The 20,364-nt window shown below is 37.1% G+C and overlaps 1 protein-coding gene across 3 annotated transcripts in view; it reads left to right on the forward strand.

Moving 5' to 3' along the window:
• Positions 1–20,364, forward strand: part of LDAH (lipid droplet associated hydrolase) — a 137,770-nt gene that overhangs the window by 29,890 nt on the left and 87,516 nt on the right. For all 3 annotated transcript variants that reach the window (XR_008500610.2, XR_008500609.2, XM_054475515.2), the window contains exons 3-4: positions 4,658–4,801; positions 20,044–20,213. Coding sequence is in view for 1 of the 3 variants with exons in the window: in XM_054475515.2 (XP_054331490.1) it covers positions 4,658–4,801; positions 20,044–20,213 (314 nt within the window). In the remaining 2 variants the exon portion in view is untranslated. The remainder of the gene's footprint in view (positions 1–4,657; positions 4,802–20,043; positions 20,214–20,364) is intronic.

Raw genomic sequence — 20,364 nt, forward strand, 5'->3', positions numbered from 1 at the left:
TATACTTTAAGTTTTAGGGTACATGTGCACAATGTGCAGGTTAGTCACATACGTATATATGTGCCATGCTGGTGTGCTGCACCCAGTAACTCGTCATCTAGCATTAGGTATATCTCCTAATGCTATCCCTCCCCCCTCCCCCCACCCCACAACAGTCCCCAGAGTGTGATGTTCCCCTTCCTGTGTCTATGTGTTCTTATTGTTCAATTCCCATCTATGAGTGAGAACATGCGGTGTTTGGTTTTTTGTCCTTGCGATAGTTTACGAGAATGATGATTTCCAATTTCATCCATGTCCCTACAAAGGACATGAACTCATCCTTTTTTATGGCTGCATAGTATTCCATGGTGTATGTGTGCCACATTTTCTTAATCCAGTCTATCATTGTTGGACATTTGGGTTGGTTCCAAGTCTTTGCTATTGTGAATAGTGCCGCAATCAACATACGTGTGCATGTGTCTTTATAGCAGCATGATTTATAGTCCTTTGGGTATATACCCAGTAATGGGATGGCTGGGTCAAATGGTATTTCTAGTTCTAGATCCCTGAGGAATCGCCACACTGATTTCCACAATGGTTGAGCTAGTTTACAGTCCCACCAACAGTGTAAAAGTGTTCCTATTTCTCCACATCCTCTCTAGCACCTGTTGTTTCCTGACTTTTTAATGATTGCCATTCTAACTGCTGTGAGATGGTATCTCATTGTGGTTTTGATTCGCATTTCTCTGATGGCCAGTGATGATGAGCATTTTTTCATGTGTCTTTTGGCTGCATAAATGTCTTCTTTTGAGAAGTGTCTGTTCATATCCTTTGCCCACTTTTTGATGGGGTTGTTTTTTTCTTGTAAATTTGTTTGAGTTCATTGTAGATTCTGGATATTAGCCCTTTGTCAGATGAGTAGGTTGCGAAAATTTTCTCCCATTTTGTAGGTTGTCTGTTCACTCTGGTGGTAGTTTCTTTTGCTGTGCGGAAGCTCTTTAGTTAAATTAGATCCCATTTGTCAATTTTGGCTTTTGTTGCCATTGCTTTTGGTGTTTTAGACATGAAGTCCTTGCCCATGCCTATGTCCTGAATGGTATTGCCTAGGTTTTCTTCTAGGGTTTTTATGGTTTTTGGTCTAACATTTAAGTCTTTAATCCATCTTGAATTAATTTTTGTATAAGGTGTAAGGAAGGGATCCAGTTTCAGCTTTCTACATATGGCTAGCCAGTTTTCCCAGCACCATTTATTAAATAGGGAATCCTTTCCCCATTGCTTGTTTTTCTCAGGTTTGTCAAAGATCAGATAGTTGTAGATATGCGGCGTTAAGGGCTCTGTTCTGTTCCATTGATCTATATCTCTGTGTTGGTACCAGTACCATGCTGTTTTGGTTACTATAGCCTTGTAGTATAGTTTGAAGTCAGGTAGTGTGATGCCTCCAGCTTTGTTCTTTTGGCTTAGGATTGACTTGGCAATGCGGGCTCTTTTTTGGTTCCATATGAACTGTAAAGTAGTTTTTTCCAAATCTGGGAAGAAAGTCATTGGTAGCTTGATGGGGATGACACTGAATCTATAAATTACCTTGGGCAGTATGGCCATTTTCACGATATTGATTCTTCTACCCATGAGCACGGAATGTTCTTCCATTTGTTTGTATCCTCTTTTATTTCATTGAGCAGTCGTTTATAGTTCTCCTTGAAGAGGTCCTTCACGTCCCTTGTAAGTTGGATTCCTAGGTATTTTATTCTCTTTGAAGCAATTGTGAATGGGAGTTCACTTTTTTTCACTCTACTCTCTTCCCTTCTCTATCATGTGACCCTATTTATTCCTTTTATAGGAGTTCTCACAGTCTTTATCTCACCTATTTAGTTATGTGTTGTATATTCTCCCGCTAGTACATAAATTCCAAAAAGGCCCTCATCTGTCTTTTGCCTGACATAGTGACTTTCATATAGTAAGTGCTCAATAAATAATTAAGGGCTAAAAGAAGCTGTAATTCTGAATAGAATGAATGAACGTAAGTAATTGGTATCATCATTTACTTGATGATGATAAAATTGTGGATCACAAGGCTTAAGAACTCAGACTTAATCCCAGAGATAGGGAGAAAACTTTGTTTTATTTGTTTATTTATTCTTCCTCATTTAAAAAAAATACGTTAAGTTCTGGGATACGTGTGCAGAATGTGCAGGTTTGTTATGTAGGTATACTGTGCCGTGGTGGTTTGCTGCACCTGTCAACCCATCATCTAGGTTTTAATGCCCGCATGCATTAAGTATCCATTATCTAGTACTCACTGTTTTTTGTATATCCTGTCATTGTAACTTACATCTAAATCATGGGGTTATCTTTGGTGTCTCCTTAATGTTACACCAGTTTTTAATTGTTATAATAGCTGTAGTATTAATAGCTGCCATTTATTCAGCCCCTACCATGTGCCAAGTTTTGTGCAAGTGGCTATCCATTCGTTATTTCTAATGAAAATGCCAGCTACTTTATAGAGATATTGTAAGACTAACTAAAACAAGGAAGGCAGAAGATCCTACACCGGATTACTGATGTTTTTTAAAAATAAAGTATTATGATTTTCTTTTGTATATACTTTCAACCATCAAATATTTATTTAGCATTTACCATATATGTGATGTTGGCTAAGTTATTTAACCTCTCTGTACTCAGTTTACTCATCCATAAAATGGAAATAATGATAGCGCTACCTCATATGATGATTAAATAATATATGTAAAGCACCTAAACACTGCCTGGCATGTAGTAAGTTATAGTACCTAAAAATATTAGCTATTATTATTTTCTAGCCATATGAAGAAATCTATGAGCAACGTAAGACATGTGAATATAAGGTATAACATATTCCTAGAAGGTTATACTCAGTAATATAAAAATATAAAATTTTTGTAAAGTAATATATTAATGAGATGAAATTTTAGTCACAATCCCAAAGAGAGTTTTAGGAATTGAAACTAGTGAAAATAACCCTAAAGTTTATGAGACCAGCCTAGAAAATTTAGAAAAAGAAAAATAAAGGGAAGGGATTTGCCCTACCAGTTAACATTTAAAAAAAATATGTAGTAATTAAGACAGTATGGTCCTGGCAGAGGAGAAAAGGAAAAATAAACTGAATTATTTGGTATCAGAATTAACAAGTGAATGTAAAAAGGTAGTATTGGGTCTGAAGATATTTCAAATCAATGCAGAAGGAATGGATTATATAATAAATGGTCTTGGAACAATTGGCCAGTCACTTGGAAAAAAGTTGGATTGCTACTTAGTATTTTATACTAAAAAATATTCTAAACTTACTGAAGATTTAAATGCATAAAACATGAAACAGTGCCACCCACAGCTTCCATAGATGTTATAGCCCCTGTGCTGGTATGCCCTTTCTCCCTTCTTTCTTCCTTAGCTATACAGTGGCCAATAAACTGACCAAAGAATATATTTCTGCATTTGAGGAAGTTTTCATCCTATTTGGCAAAGAAGCCAAAAGCACCATCACAAAAAGGAATTTGGAACTTGGGTCACTAGGTCAGAATGCAACAGAAGCAAAATAATATGGATGCTATGGCCATTGTATATTACCGTTATAGCTAGACGTTGTTGTACAAGTTTGAATACCTAACATTTATGTGATACTTGCTATGTTTCAGGCAGTGTTACAATGCTTTACATATATTGATTCACCTAGTCTTCAAATGAGGTAGTGCCATTATTACACATTTTGTGGATGAGGAAACCAAGGCACAGGGAGGTTAAATAGCTTGGCCAAAGCTCACACAGTTGGTAAGTGGCAAAGCCAAGATTCCAACCCAGGTAGTCTGGCTCCAGAATCTATGCTCTTAACCACTTTACTACACTGCTTATCTAGCAAACTGAAAGATATAAAAATGGAGTAGAAATCAGTGAAATTTGACAAGGATGACAGTGGTTATTTACATCAGTGCTCCAGAACCATGTCATGTAATTGTAGAGACCAGAAAGCCTAACAACATGAAGAAATAGATAAACTGATCAGAGAAATATATATTGATGGAAATGGACTAGTAGCTGTGAAGACTTTATATAGATGATGATTACAAGATGAAAATCCCATTTCATTGTAATTTACCCCTACAGATCTATCAGATTGAATGTTTTTAAAAAGATCATTTATTTATTCTGTTTCTTTATAGCAAACTCATGTCAAAAATACCTTCTGTACACACATAAGAAAAATCTACATGTACTTGTAGACGTTTGTTTCCCCAAAAGATCAAGCTGTACACCTGTTTACAATTATAAGTGCTAGTGATAAGTGACAAGGAAACAGTAGACTCCTTAAAGCTCTCCCTGTGCATGCTTCTTACACTATTTTGGCTGGCTTATTTTTCTGGTTTTCATGCACCTTGTTAACTGAGCATGACCAAATCTTGAAGTGCCTTATATGCAGTATTACTGATTTTAGACTTTTTCCAGATGACTTTATCTGGAAGACACTGAAGGGTGTTTAAATGGGGTACTGCTGTGGTTTTAATGGAAGTTTAAAGATAATCTCTCTTGGGTACTCTGAAGAATTCAGAGGAAAGTGTGAAAAGAAACAGACCCATCTTTTCTAGCCTGCGTGTCATCTTATGCCTGTTTGTTACTTTGATTAATCTAAGGTCTGTGTTTCTTTTCTTAGGTAACCCAGGTTTTTCTGCCTTTTATGTGCCATTTGCAAAGGCTTTATACTCTTTGACAAACAGATGCTTTCCAGTTTGGACTATCAGTCATGCTGGGCATGCGTTGGCTCCCAAAGACAAGAAGATTCTTACAACATCAGAGGGTATGTCCTTGTTAATATCACTTTGTTTTACAGTGAGTGGAGGGTCATGTTTCTAGCAAGCCTGCTAAGGTTAAGAGTTACACCAGTGGAAACCTCTGCTTGTGGCATTAGGCCCATGGTGCCATATTTCGGTAAACTTAGGATTTTTAGAGACATTTTACTCTTCAGGTAATTTTCTATAAGAATATGGGTAGATAAAACAATCTATGACTTGCCTTCTTTGTTTACCAGTTAGTAATCAACTATGTGTTTTTTGATCATGTATTATTTTTCCAGGGTTGTTCTAGCAGGAATGGTAGGGAAAAAGCAGTCCCCAACCGTTTTGGCACCTGGGAACCAGTTTTGTGGAAGACAGTTTTTCCACAGACTGGGGAGGGGTGGATGGTTTCGGGATGAAACTGTTCCACCTCAGATTATCAGTTGTGCAACCTGGATTTTGCATGCACAGTTCACAATAGGGTACTCCTATGAGAATCTAATGCTGCTGCTGATCTGACAGGAGGCAGAGCTCAGGCGGTAATGCTCATTCGCCCATCACACACTTCATCTGTGTGGCCAGGTTCCTGACAGGCCACAGACAGGGGTTGGGACCCCCTTTTATAAACCATGTTCTTTACTTTAAAGAAGCTTTTTCTCTCATATTTAGAGGATAATTAAGTGATAAACCATGGCCTGCTAATCATATAGACACCTAAGGGGTAAACAAAGGAGAAAACACAGGGTGGGTTAGGAGAGACGTTGTGGAGTAGGCATGTGTCTTAGTCAGTCTGGGCTGCTATAGCAAAATACCATAGACTAAGTAGCTTTTAAAAATGGAAATTGATTTCTCATAGTTTCTTGAGACCAGACGTCCAGTCCAGTCTGCACTGGCAGATTCGATGTCTGATAAAAACCTACTTCCCGATTCACAGATGGCATTCTTGCTGTCCTCTCATGGTGGACAGAGGAGGCAAGCTCTCTTGGGACTCCAGTGGGCTCTACCCTCATGACCCCATCTAATCCTAATTACTTCCCAAAGACCCCCCTCCACCTCTTAATAGCATTTGGGCATAGGGTTTCACCTATGGATTTGGGGGCCATATAAGCATTCAGACCATTACAACTGGTTTTGACAATTGAATAAGATTTGGATTTAGGGCATGAAGGTGGGTGCAGAGGTACAACAGACAGAAGGAGTAGCACAGAAGGGAGCAAGATTTAGTAGGGATGTTACTGCTAAGCAGGGCCAGTTTGAGAGGGACTTTGAGAGCTGGAGAGAGAGCCAGGACTCCATGCTGGAAGGCTTCTAAAGGAAGAAGTAATACCATGGAGATGCAAACTACCTCCTTTAAATCTGTGAGAATTCTAGCATGTTCACTGTTCCAAAAAATAAAAAATGAGAGAAAAAATAACTTAAATATAAGTTTATAAAACATAAACATAACTTTATAAAAGTACAGCATATCCAAGAGTTGAGGGACAATTTCAAAAGGTGTAACATGTGGAATGCTCTATAGGCATTCCATTCAAGGGCGTTTTGTCCTAGGGGGTTTCCTTTAGTTAATTTGAGGTGAGATCGAGGTGGCTGTGACTTCATTGCCCAGTTTGCTTCTGGTTCTTGTACATCTCTCTGGTGGTATGAGCATCTTTTTGTGCTTATTGAGCTTCTCAGCTTTAAAGATATTTTACAGTAAAGTTACATTTTACATCTATAGTCTTCGTTATTATATATGCATGATTCTTTTAGACATTGATGTACAAGGTTGAACATACAAAAGCCTGTACTCTTGGAAGGCTAGTTTTGATTATATTTATTTTTAATTGTATTCTCTGACCTCAGCCTCCGATCCTCATATCAGATACAATTTTTTGTTTCTATTTTAAAATTTGAATATGGTGGCAATAAATATGGTTGCATATGTGAACTCTTCTGAATACTTTCTGAAAAACATTAGTTTACTAATCTGTTATTAATTTGTGTAAATGTTGCACATCAGATAAACAGTATCAATTTATCTAGTTTTATCTAATTGTTAACCTTGTATTTTAGAGCTGACCGTTTAGCTGCAGGGAGTATGTTGTATAATTTTCTATTTATTTTTGAAAAGGATTACCTTCCTTTATTGTATTTTTAGATTAAAAAGTTATATGTGCTTATTAAACAATTTAGTATGGAAAACTGAATAAGAAAATAAAAAAATCAGTGTCCTATAAGTTAAAGGTTGAAAAGAAATACTAAAATTTCATAATGTTTTAATTATGCTTAAACATTTTCAACCTAAAGCCTAACAAACGCTAGCACCTTGGCACTAAGAGATGAGATTTTTCAATGAATAATACTTTGTGTAATAGCTCAGATATTTTCTAGGCTGAAGTAAGCATCTAGGAATAGCAGCACCAGGGACCATATTTTTAGTGCTTTTTCCCCTATGACAATATCGTGATGAAGTGTGTATCTTAAATGTTCGTGAAATAGTTACATTTAGATTTTCAGGGTTTTTTTTTTCAACACTTATTTGCTTATTACCTGTTCAAAACTTGTATTTGGCATATGTTATACATTAAGAAAATATTTAGCATAGAATTTTTTTTTAAATAAATAGTGGACTTCCAGTTTCAGCTCTGACATGTAGAACTTGGAATTTGTCACTTCTCTCCTCGCAATAAGAAAAAAGCTGAGGCTGAGTGTGGTGTCTGATGCCTGTAATCCCAGCACTTTGGGAGGCCAAGGCAGGCGGATCACGTGAGGCCAGGAATTTGAGACCAGCTTGGCCAACATGGCAAAACTGCATCTCTACTAAAAGTACAAAAATTAGCCAGGCGTGGTGGTGCTTGCCTGTAATCCCAGCTACTTGGGAGACTGAGACATGAGAATTGCTTGAACGTGGGAGGCAGAGGTTGCAGTGAGCCAAGATTGTGCCACTGCACTCCAGCCTAGGTGACAGAGTGAGACTCTGTCTCAAAAAAGAAAGAAAAGAAGAAAAGAAAAAAGCTGAACAAAACTGAAAATCATTTTTCTTAGACCTTTCAGAGAATTGAGGTCACAGGACAAATTGTCACCTAAAATCTAGAGAGACAAGGAAATACAATGAAGATCAGCTTATCTGAAGCAGAAGACACTAGTGCCATTTATGTAGAATACATAAATGGTGATTTTGATGAATTGCTGGGGGTAAAGTACAGACTATTTTAAGAGTAACAAACTTCTGCAAGCCTATTCTTGGGGGACTTCTTCACTTTCATAGGTATTACTTCTAGGAACCTTATCAGATTCTTTTGTGAAAATTTTAGAAATGTCCCCTGTGGTTTTTTGTTAGGAGTGGAAGAGAAGTAAGCATTTTGCAGTATGTCCAGAATATTCTCAATCACATGGCTTACTTTCCAAGGGAAAAAGAGTTCCAGAGCTTTATCCAACCTGGGGGAAGGTCAGTTAGCCAACTCCGTCTTCCCCTAGCCTTCCTGTCTCACATGCTGGAGGAGAAAAAAAGATGACAAAAACTTTTGAAGATCACAGCACAGGCATTCAGGCCCACTGAAAGACTGATGTTTAATCATTACAGTATAGGATGCTTCCCTCCTCATTTTTACCAACATGTCTACAGGCCTCTCTACCTTAATGATAATTCATTATAACTATAGGAGCTACAAGACACAAACTCTATTTAAGAAGGAGTTCTTAGGGAAAACCAAAGGCAATGGAGGAAAAAAAACCAAGAACATTAGAGGAAACTGAAGTTTCTGATACCTGTAGCTACAGAAAACATTAAGCATAGCCTTGGCCAGGCATGGTGGCTCATGCCTGTAATCCCAGCACTTTGGGAGGCTGAGGCGAGCAGATCGCTTGAGGTCAGGAGTGCTTGACCAGCCTGGCCAACATGATGAAACCCCATCTCTACTAAAAATACAAAAATTAGCCGGGCATGGTGGTGCAAGCCTGTACTCCCAGCTACTTGGGAGGTTGAGGCAGGAGAATTGCTTGAACCCGGGAGGCAGAGGTTGCAGTGAGCCGAGATAGTGCCACTGCACTCCAGCCTGGGTGACAGAGTGAGACCCTATCTTAAAAAACAAACAAAAAAAGCATAGCCCAGCTTCTAGCCACATTAACATATAGCCTCACATAAAAGGTCTATTTACCTCATTCCTATTACTCAATACATCATGTCCAGCTTTAAGCAAAAAATAAAATTAGGCATTGTAAAAGGCAAGAAAAAAACAGTCTGAAGAGACAAAGCAAGCATCAGAACCAGAGTCAGATATATACTTATTACCAATTTTAGAAATATCAGATCGGGAATTTAAAGTAACCATGATTACTACGTTGAGGACTCTAATGGAAGAAGTAGCATGCAAGAACAGATGGGTAATGCAAGCATACAGTAGGGAACTCTTAAGAAAGAATCAAAAGGAAATATTGGAAAACACCATAACAAAAATGAAAAATGCCTTTGATGGACGCACCAGCAGACTAGATGCAGCTGAGGAAAGAATCAGTGGGCTGGAAAAATAGGTTAATAGAAACTTTCCTAACTGAAATGCAAAGAGAAAAAATAATTTATAAAAGTACAGCACATCCAAGAGTTGTGGGACAATTTCAAAAGGTATAACATATGCATAATTGGAATACCAGATCAAGAAGAAAGAGAAAATGGAGAAGATAAGAGGTGAAGTACTTAATGCCAGATGACAAAACACAGGTCTAGGAATCTCAGAGCACTCTAAGCAGGGTCAGTACTAAGGCTCTACACCTACATATGTCATACTTAAGTTGCAGAAAACCAAAGACAAAATCTTGAAAATAGGCAGAGGAAAAAGTGCCTTACCTGTAGAAGAACAAAGATGAGAATTACAGGGAACTTCTTGTCAGAAACCATTCAACAAAGAGGAGAATGGAGTGAAATATTTAGTGTTGAATGAAAAATAACACTTACCTGGATTTCTCTATCTAGTGAAATCATCCTTCAAAAGTAAAGGAGAAATAAAGACTTTTTCAGACCAACCGCAGCTGAGGAAATTAGTTGCTGGAAACATCCTATGCAAGAAATATTAAAAGAAGTTCTTTAGGGGAAAGGAAAGCGATAGAGATTAGAAACTCAAATCTGTATAAAGAAGAGCATGGGAGAAGGAATAAAGGTTTAAAAAGTTTATTTTTCTTGTTCCAAATGGATCTGGTAGATAGCTGTTTATTCAAAGTAATAAAAGTAACAGTATGTTGGGTAATTACAACATGGATAAATGAAATGAATGTCAATCATGTTATAAGGGATGGAAGAGAGGAATTGGGAATACTCAGTTGTAACATACCTGGACTAAAGGTGAAGGTGGTATAGTGTTATTTCAGATTAACTTGTTTTTTTTTTTTTTTTTTTTTTGAGACAGAGTCTCACTCTCTCGCCTACCCAGGCTGGAGTACATTGATACAATCTTGGCCCACTGCAGCCTCAACCTGCCAGGCTCAGGTGATCCTCCCACCTCAGCCTCCCAAGTAGCTGGGACTACAGATGCGTGCCACTACACCTGGCTAATTTTTGGATTTTTAGTAGATGCAGGGTTTCACCATATTGCCCAGGCTGGTCTTGGAACTCCTGGGCTCAAGCGATCTGCCTGCCTCAGCTTCCCAAAGTGCTGGGATTACAGGCATGAGCCACTGTGCCCAGCCAAAAAAAAAATTTTTTAATAAATATAATTATTATGAGAAGAAGAGAGAATGTTAGATCATTTAAAATGCTCAATTAAAGCTAGGAATAGAGAGTAGGATTTTAAAAAGAAAGAACAAGTATAACAAAGAAGAAACATTTATAAATATGATAGCTATTAATTCAACTATATCAGTAATCACTTTATTTATTTATTTAGAGACACAGTCTCACTCTGTCACCCAGGCTGGAGTGCAGTGGTGCCATCGAGACTAACTGTAGCCTGAAACTCCCAGGCTTAAGTGATCATCCCACCTCAGCCTCCTGAGTAGCTGAGACCACAAGTGTGTGCTAGCATGCCTGGCTAATTTTTGTATTTTTTTATAGGGACAGGGTTTTGCCATGTTGCCTGGGCTGGTCTTGAACTCCTGGGCTCAAGTGATCTACCTGTCCTGGCCTTCTAAAATGCTGGGATTACAGGCATGAGCCACCACGCCCAGCCTCAGTAATCACTTTAAATGTGAATGGTCTAAATATACCAATTAAAATACACAGATTGTTGGAGTGGTAGGTGGAGATCCAACTATATGTTGTCTACAAGAAACCACTTTAGGACCAGGCACAGTTATACATGCCCATAATTCCAGCACTTTGGGAGGACAAGGTCAACAGATTGCTTGAGCCCAGGAGTTTGAGACCAGCCTGGGCAACACGGTGAAACTCCATCTCTACAGAAAAATACAAAAATTAGTCAGGCGTGCTGGCATGCACCTGTGGTTCAGCCTACTCAGGAGGCTGAGGTGGGCAGATCACTTGAACTCGGGAGGTTGAGGCTGCAGTGAGCCGAGATCATGCCACTGCACTCCAGTCTGGGTGACAGAGTGAGACCTTGTCTTTAAAACAAACAAATAAACATTTTAAAACAAACAAACAAAAACTTTAAATATAAAGACACAGATATGTTGCAAGTAAAGGGATATACAGAGATATACCATGGTAGCACTAGTCAAAAGAAAGCTGGAGTAGCTATTTTAATTTTAGACAAAGCAGGCTTCAGAGAAAGGAAAATGTCAGGGATAAAGAGGAGCATTACATAATGATAATAGCACCAGTTCTTCAAGGAAACATAACAATCCTTAACAAATATGTACCTAACAACAAAGGTCAGAATGCAGGAGGCAAAACTGATAGACTGCACTATTATAAGTGGAAACATCAGCAGTCCTTTTTCTGTAATTAATAGATCCAGCAAACAGAAAGGCAGTAAAGATATAGTTGAACTGAATTGCACCTTCAGTCAACTTTATTTAATTGACATTTATAGACTACTTCATCTAACAACGTACTCTTCTCAAGCGCACATGGAGCATTCACCAAGATAGACTACATTCTGGGCCATAAAACATACCTTAACAAACTTAAAAGAGTATAAATTATACAAGGTATGCTCTTAGACCACAGTGGAATTAAACTAGAAATCAACAACAGAAACATAGCTATGAAATCCCAATATATTTAGAAGTTAAACAACACACTTTTAAATAACACATGGGTCAGTGAAGTCTCAAGAGTAACATAAAAATACTTTGAACAAAATAAAAGTGGAAATACAACTTATAAAAATTTGTAGGATATAGCAAAACTAGTGCTTAGAAGGAAATTTATAGCATTGACTGCATATATTAGAAAAGAAGGAAGATCTAAAGTCAATTACCTAAGTTTCTGCGTTAGGACACTAGAGAAAGAACAATTTAAGCCTAAAGCAAAGAGAAGAAAAGATGATAAAAATGGGAACACAAATCAATGAAGTTGAAAACAAGAAATTATTGGAAAAAAATCAACAAACCAAAAGCTAGTTATTTAAAAGACTAATAAAATTAATAAACCTGTAGCCAGGCTAACCAAGGGGGGAGAAAGAGAAGACGCGAATTACAAGTATTCAGAAAGAAAAGAAGATTCATTGCTGCTGATCTCTTAGATAATAAAAGGACAATAAACTTAATTTAGATAAAATGGACCAATTTATTCAAAAATACAAGCTCCCAAAACTCACACAAGGAAAAATAGATAATCGGAGTAGACTGTATCTGTTAAAGAAATTAAACCACCAAAGCTGAATAAGGACAAAACAAGAAAAGTATAGGTCAATATCTTTGAGGGACATACATGCAAAAATTCTCAACAGAATACCAGCAAACTGAATTCAACATCACATTAAAAGGATATGGTCATGATCAAGTGAGCTATCTTAAGTCATACTAAAGACAGAAGCGAACATTTGAAGAGAACATGAATGGCAACTTTGAAAGTTGAAAACAGACTCAGAGGATCACCCTTGATCAGGTGTTCTCAAACTTTGGCATGCATCAAAATCACCTGGAGGGTTTGTTAAAACACAGGTGGCTACCTCTGAGTTGTTGATTTAGTAGATCTGGGGTAGGACCTGAGAATTTGCATTTCTAACAAGTTCCCAGGTAATATTGGTGCTGCTGGTCCTGGGACCACATTTTCAGAACCACTGCCCTAGATGTTCACCAATAAACACTGATAAGGAAAACCAGTAGAAAATATCTGTCATGTGTCTGAATTTTTAGGAAACAGCTTTAATTCTTATTTTAAATTGACATCTTATTATTTATAACTTTACTTTGAATATGTTTATCTCTACTTGGCCTGCTTGTGTACTATTGAGTTAATAGCTTAGTAATTAGAGTCTGGGTTCTTTGCTACCTAATGAGAATAGTGCCATCTAGAGGCATTAGCCCAAAGGGCCACCATAGGGCCATAGGAAGCTGTGGTTTCTGGAGAGGGTGAAAGGGCAACTCATTATCATCAAGGACTTATTGACAACCTACTAGGTTATTAACTGTCATGCTACAAGGATATACAAAGAGTTAGAATTGCTTGCCAGTCTCCACCTTTTAAGTTCGTGATTTTCTGTATCTGAGTAGCTCAAAAGTTCTGTGAAGGCTAAGTAGAGCTCTGGGCCTTGGACCAGCCCCCCATTCAGCTAGAACAGTTCTGCGCTCATCTGTTGTACACATTGGAGGTTATGTTTGCAAATGTATGCTATAGTGGCTTTGGATAGGCAGCACAGATATATTATTTGCTGTCCAAGATTGTCCTAAGGTACTGATTTTCTGGCATGCAAAATAATGGCGTGAAAAATATGTAATCATTGAGAAAAAGGGCATAAGCTATAACCACACATCAAATGTTGAAAGTATGTTTTGCTTCATATTAGCACATGTTAAAATTATGAAGAGTTGGAAATAATATTCTAGTAGACCACATTATCACAATCATAAGTTGAATATAATTGGAAGAACAGATGTTCACCAATGTCAGAAGGGGATGATTCGAGGGGAAAAAAAAGTGCGAAAAGAAAATTTGAGGAGTTAGGAGCATAAACTGTTTTCTGGATTTGATTTGCTATAGAGTCAGCATACATGATGGGAAATTCATTATCAACTATTTCAAGTCATTGTTTAGAAAGTATGAAATGAGGGCTAGAAATCATGCTGGTTTCATTTTAGCAGATAAAAACATTACCTAAAAAAGTTACACAATCTTGCAACTAATGATGAATTTGAGTCATGCTTATCCAAAGAAACAATAAACTACTCTCACTGCAGTCCCCCAAATAGGAAGAAAGAGAGAAAACCCAGTGGAGCTTTCTCTCTTGCCAGGACTGGGAGTGGCAGGGCAACAAGGAGGTAAGATGGAATGACTAGATGAGCCCAAGGCAGGAACAACCAGTCAATCAACTCTCAGGGCTCACAGTCCCTAGAAATGAAAGCATGTAAATCTGTGGGTCAGAAGAGCAAAAAACCAAAGTGCAGAGCAAGAGAAGTTAGGAATCAAGCAAATTGTTAAGAGTCCCAGGGCAGACAGAAGTAGGGAGAGTGAGCATTGCAGTTAACGTCCATAACACAGACCAGATTGTGTGCTCCTCTCTTGGCAATCTATAGGTATCTTCTCACTGATCACAGAACCGAGTCCAGACTCCTTGGTGTGAAGTTCAGTTTCCTGCTTCATCTATACCCAACTTTGCTTTTTAACCTTATGCTTCACCTTTCCATATAACCACACATAGCCACAGAACTCATGGCTTTTTCCAAGTAACAGCCATGGAAACATGGCTGTTTCCAAAATAACACTTTACAATAAAAAGTAACACACTTTTTATGCCTTTTTCTTTTATTGTTTGCTAAGTCTATAACATTATGTTCTCCTTGCTGTATCTCTCTCCCGTTTCCTGCTAAGGACTGTTGAAGTCCTTAGCAGATAATTGGTTTTAGTCAAGTGGAAAGCATAATTTGATGACTGTGGTTTTCACCGTCTGTTTGGAGAATAATAATTAAAAATTATTTTATAAAATGTATGCTTGGGGTTTACAAATTTTGAAATTTGTTTTCTAAATAAGATAGTAGTGTTAAATAGAATAATTATCTCCCATCCCCCTCACTGTGATGCATACTTTAAGAGCTAACAGAGTTGTACCAGTGTTTAGATACAGGGAGCTTACAGAATACTTAGGGAGGGAGCTGGGGATTGATGAGAGTGTACTCTCACTTCAGCCTAGTAACCTCAGGACAGTTGTGAAAGGAAGGCCTTATGGTATGTGCTAGGTAAGCATATAGAATTAGGGACCACAGTTCTCATTGAGCCAATTCGCTGATATTCAGTACGAACCCACAACATCTTTGGGGGCTTCTGTATTCCATGTGAGAAAGAAATCAATGGTGATTTTCTCTACAAAATAGGTGTAAGATATCTAGGAATAACAGCATGTCAATGCATTCTTTTTTTTAAATTTATTTTGAGAAATTTTTAAAAACTTAGAAAAATACAGTTATATAACGATCAAAGATTCTATTACTCACAATTGACAGTTAACATTGCCATATTTACATAAATATTTTTTGTTAACAAAATAAGTGAAATAAAACAATACAGAAAAAGTTTTGTTTTTTGTATCCCATCTCTAGTTCTATCATGAATTTAGAGTAAATATTTCATGTCTCTTTTTATATTTGTAGTTATATATATTTATATATATGTATAGCATGGTGAACAACATATGATTTTTTTGTGTATTTGAAAGAAATTAAGAAGGAAACTTTTTTATTTTATTTTATTTCTTCTTAAAAAAAAGGCATACATGTGCAGAATGTACAGGTTTGTTACATAGGTATACGTGTGCCATGGTGGTTTGCTGCACCTATTGACCTGTCCTCTAAGTTCCCTCCCCTCACCCCCCACCCCCCCAACAGCCCTAGTATGTGTTGTTCCCCTCTCCTGTGTCCATGTGTTCTCAATGTTCAACTCCCACTTATGGGTGAGAACATGCTTCACAAGGAAACTGTATTTTCATCTTGATCAAAGAATTCTTTAAAATATGAAATATTATTCTTAGCCTTTCAATTTTTACATGTAAGTTGTTTAATTAAAGTTATTAAGATACAGCTTTGGAGTAATGACTGGGGGCAGGATGGAAGAGTTTAGTAGCTGAGCAAATTCTGGTGTGAGATGCAGTTACTGTCTGCAGACTCAGTCCTACCAAAGGCATGTGTAGTGCTAATCTCCAGTCTTGTCTGTTCTATGGTCAGAGATGACCTATAAATACTGTTTGTATGAAAATAAATAGTTGAACTTATACATTTATATTCAGTATATAGCCATATATATATGAACGGCAGTTAAATATATAGTTAAATTTAAACTGTTTTGCTTGGATTCAGATACATAGTTAAATGTATACATTTATAGTAATATACATGTAATAAAGAATATCTTCTAGTTATTTATCTTGGGTAGAGTGGGAAAAGGTGCAGTACTTTTTATGAATCAAAGGGCCATTACACTTCTATTGTGATCCAATAAACTGTGTTCTTTTCTCACGCAAATGCTTGAGATACTTAACTTTGGCATTTAATAATTGTGTTTTTATCTATGTCTGTTTCCTGTTAGTAGATTATGATCTCCTGAAGGCAAAGGTAGTATATTTTATTTATGTCTGTACTTTCAATAATACCAAGGGCCAATTAGTCACTGTTTTCTGTCAGAGTAGTCAATTCAGTTCATGTAAAATGAAAAAAATAATAATCATCAGATTTATCTGTGTTCTGAGGCTGTAAGGGAATTTAAAATTGAAAGCAATTTTAATGACTGCTTAATAACTTTAATAACTGGAGCAGCAAATTTGAACAATTAGACAAAAAGTTAATGCGAAGTACTGATATTATTTAATTTCTCTACTAACTATTTCAGAACAAGTTGTGTGTACCTTTTGAAATAAACTCTAGAACCATTAGGTGAGCTGTGAAGTGATATCTAATAGAGATGGGTCTAAGAAATAGGCTCAGATTCTAAGAGAAAATTGTCAATATGATATTGGGGCTGGGGTTACAGATTAACAGCATCTCAAGGCAGAAGAATTTTTCTTAGTACAGAACAAAATGGGGTTTCTTATGTCTTCCTCTTTCTACATAGATACAATAACAGTCTGATCTCTCTTTCTTTCCCCCACAATTTATTGGTAACAATATGGTGGATTGGATTGTCATCCCCAATTCGGGCAGTTCTCAATTTAGAAACAGATTATGTTCCAAATGTGCTTTGTTGATTATAACTTGGAGTACGTTTTCCTTATAGAAAGAATGGTATAAATGATTTCCATATTAGCATTCTTCTGGTTTTGATAGAATTGAATGTAATTTTTTCTGCATTTTTTGGAGAGTAAGTTAATAATTTCTAGCATTTTCTCAGAATATATTACTATTAAAATAATAGGAATGAAAACATATAATCAAGTATATAGTCTTTTAACCTTTCATTTTCTGCTAGTAAAATAATATCTAGAATTTTATTTACTAGTAAAATGAAAAAAGATAGGCTGGGAGTGGTGGCTTATGCCTGTAATCCCAGCACTTTGGGAGGCCAAGGTGGGTGGATCACCTGAGGTCAGAAGTTTGAGAGCAGCCTGGCCAACATGGTAAAACCTCATCTCTACAAAAACTCACCAGGCCTGGTGGTGCACGCCTGTAATCCCAGCTACTTGGGAGTCATGAGAATTGCTTGAACCTGGGAGGCGGAGGTGGCAGTGAGCTGAGATTGTGCCACTGCATTCCAGCCTGGGCGACAGAGTGAGACTCCATCTCAAAAATAAATAAATAAAAATAAATTTTAAAAGATAGCACATTTAAATTTTCAATCATTGTTCATTTTTAGAAAGTACTTTCCCCATTAATCTTACCACTTCGGCAAACACTATCAAGTACTGTGTTCTTGAAAATCTGCTGAGTAGTTCCCAGAGGTAAAGCCAGATCTATCTCTGAAATATTCTGATTTATAATGTCCTTTAAAGTTTATCTGAAATACAATGTTTTAGGACCTTATTTATGATGTCAGTGAAATTTTAGAATATTTAGCCCATTTTCTTTGCTCTAACCATGTAAATGTTCTTGGTATATATTTGGAGGAGGACTTAAATAACAGGAATTGAAATGATGGCAATCATAGCTTTTGTTTGTCTGCTTATGCCAGACACTTAAACAACAGCCATTGGAGACTAGCATTATTATCTCTATTTTGTGTATGAGGAAACTGAAGCCTAGGTTAAAGGATTTGCTCAAGTCACACAGTTAGGGAGATGCTGAGCTGAGATTTAAACCCAGATTTATCTCATCTCCAGAGCCTGTTTATCTTTGTACTGCACCTACTGTCCCAACAGAAAGAAAACTTGGATATTTCCAAATGCTGCATATTTTGAAAAAGAACTTGGGATGCAAATATTAACATTATTGTGGTTTTTTCATATCAAAGAATGATATGATCACTTTTGGGTAGAGTGATTAGAGAAGCAAGGTATAAACTATTCAAACCTAAATATAATATTTCATGCATAAAAAGGTGGATTTGGAGCCATTAGAAGTCCTACCAAAGTCAGGTTCCAGATTCTCTCTCTTCCCAGTTCTGTTTCATGCTGAACTTCCTTGTTAAGTGGAGAATGAATTGTAAGCCGACCTGGGAAAAAGAGTGAGAGCATAACATGTTTAACCTGGGAGATTAATAATGCTATGGAAATAGGGAAGTAAGCCTCATTGAGTCAAGAAAAAGCTTTTCAATAACTGTATGCTGGACTTTGGGGAGCAGTGATAAGCAAGACCTGGATTGTAAACTAGGAGTGAATTAGGAGTAGTATAGTGAGATAAATAAACAGGGATGTTGTGGTAACTGAAAAGAGAGCCACTTTACTCCCCACATAATGAATCATAAAAAGGTCTCTCAGAGGAGATAACGCTTGTTTCAAGTTTGTAGGATAAACAGGACTTAGACTAAAAGGAGAGATGAGCACACACACACCAAAAAAACCCATATACAAACAAAACAGAAGAGTAGTTTTTCTGAGTTTGGGGTGCCTCTTGAATGAGCCATACCGATTATAATTCCCATCAATGCCTTGCAAGTCATGAGAGCAAGAAATTCAGTGTTCAGTCACTCAAATTTTAGGAAACAGTTGACTCTCTTGTGGTATTTTGAAATATTACACCCTGTCATTGGGTTATATATATGTTCATAGGGAAAACCTATTCAAGTTTTCTACACTCGTAGAATATTAGAATGGCCAGCATCCTCAGAGATCATCTAGTCAGTTCCAGTTTTCATTCAGCCATAACATTTGCTGTGTACTAGTCACAGGACACAGATGAAAAGATGGACCTTGCCTTCAAGGAACGCACAGCCTAAGAGAGGAAATAAACGTACAAACAGGCAATGTACAAGTTTGATAAAGTGCTATAATAAAAGAGGTACTGATTGAGCACAGAAGAGAGCTCATTAATTTTTCTTGAGGATTAGCTAGGTAAAGTTTTAATTAAGTCTTGAAGAACCTAAAAAAGCAGTTCATTTGTGACAGGGAGGGAGGATATTTCAGGTCAGGACTGCTGGTTATTTAAAAGGGACAGTTTTTAACATTTCTACCTAAGTTTTTCGGTCTGGATTCTTTAAATAAATAAAGATTATCTAAAATAATTAAGTCATGTCATGGACTTTCTTAGTTGTCTATTAGTAATATAAATTAGCCTAAGCGGCTGGTTCTCAATGTGTGGTACTGGGACCCAGTGCATCAACATCTCCTGGAAACTTGGAAATGCAACTTCTCAGGCCCCAGCCTAGACCTACTGAAACAGAAACCCTGGGGTGTAGAGCCCAGCAATATGTTTTAACAAGCCTTCAAGGGGATTCTGATGTATGCTCAAGTTTGAGAACTACTGGCCTAAGCTAACAGTAATACAGAATTATTGAAAGTTCATGGACTTTGAGGATTTGGAGACCTGAATTTGAATCTCACCTCTCCCACTTCGTAAGTTTGTGACTATTAATCTGTCACCTAATATCTATGAGCATTGGGATTTTCACCTATCAGGTGAAGGTTATAATATTTCCTTCCCAAAATTGTTGTGAAAATTGGTTAATATAATGAATGCCTAATATTATCACTGGCACACTGTAGGCTTTTGATAAATGGTAACTGCTTTTTATCATGATTGTTATCTTTTTCTTGATCTTTTTTCAGTGATTACTTTTACTTACTTAATGAAAACATGCTCATATTTTTGCTTTTAGATTCAAACGCTCAAGAAATTAAGGACATTTATGGACTAAATGGACAAATAGAGCACAAACTAGCTTTCCTGAGAACTCATGTGCCAAAGGACATGAAACTTGTGCTCATTGGCCATTCAGTAGGCAGCTATTTCACACTTCAGATGCTGAAGCGAGTCCCTGAGCTCCCGGTAAGTAGGTTTCCAGAGGTAACTGTGGGTGCTGGACTGTGTGCCTGCACAAATCCTCCTCACCTTTCCTATGTTCTTTTGTCTCTTGTTCAGTTGATAAATAGAACAGAGAGAGGGGTATTTGCTCTCTGCCTTTATCCTTATCTCCATA

This window comes from Pongo pygmaeus, chromosome 12, assembly GCF_028885625.2.
Source record: "Pongo pygmaeus isolate AG05252 chromosome 12, NHGRI_mPonPyg2-v2.0_pri, whole genome shotgun sequence".
Taxonomy (NCBI): Eukaryota; Metazoa; Chordata; class Mammalia; order Primates; family Hominidae; genus Pongo; species Pongo pygmaeus.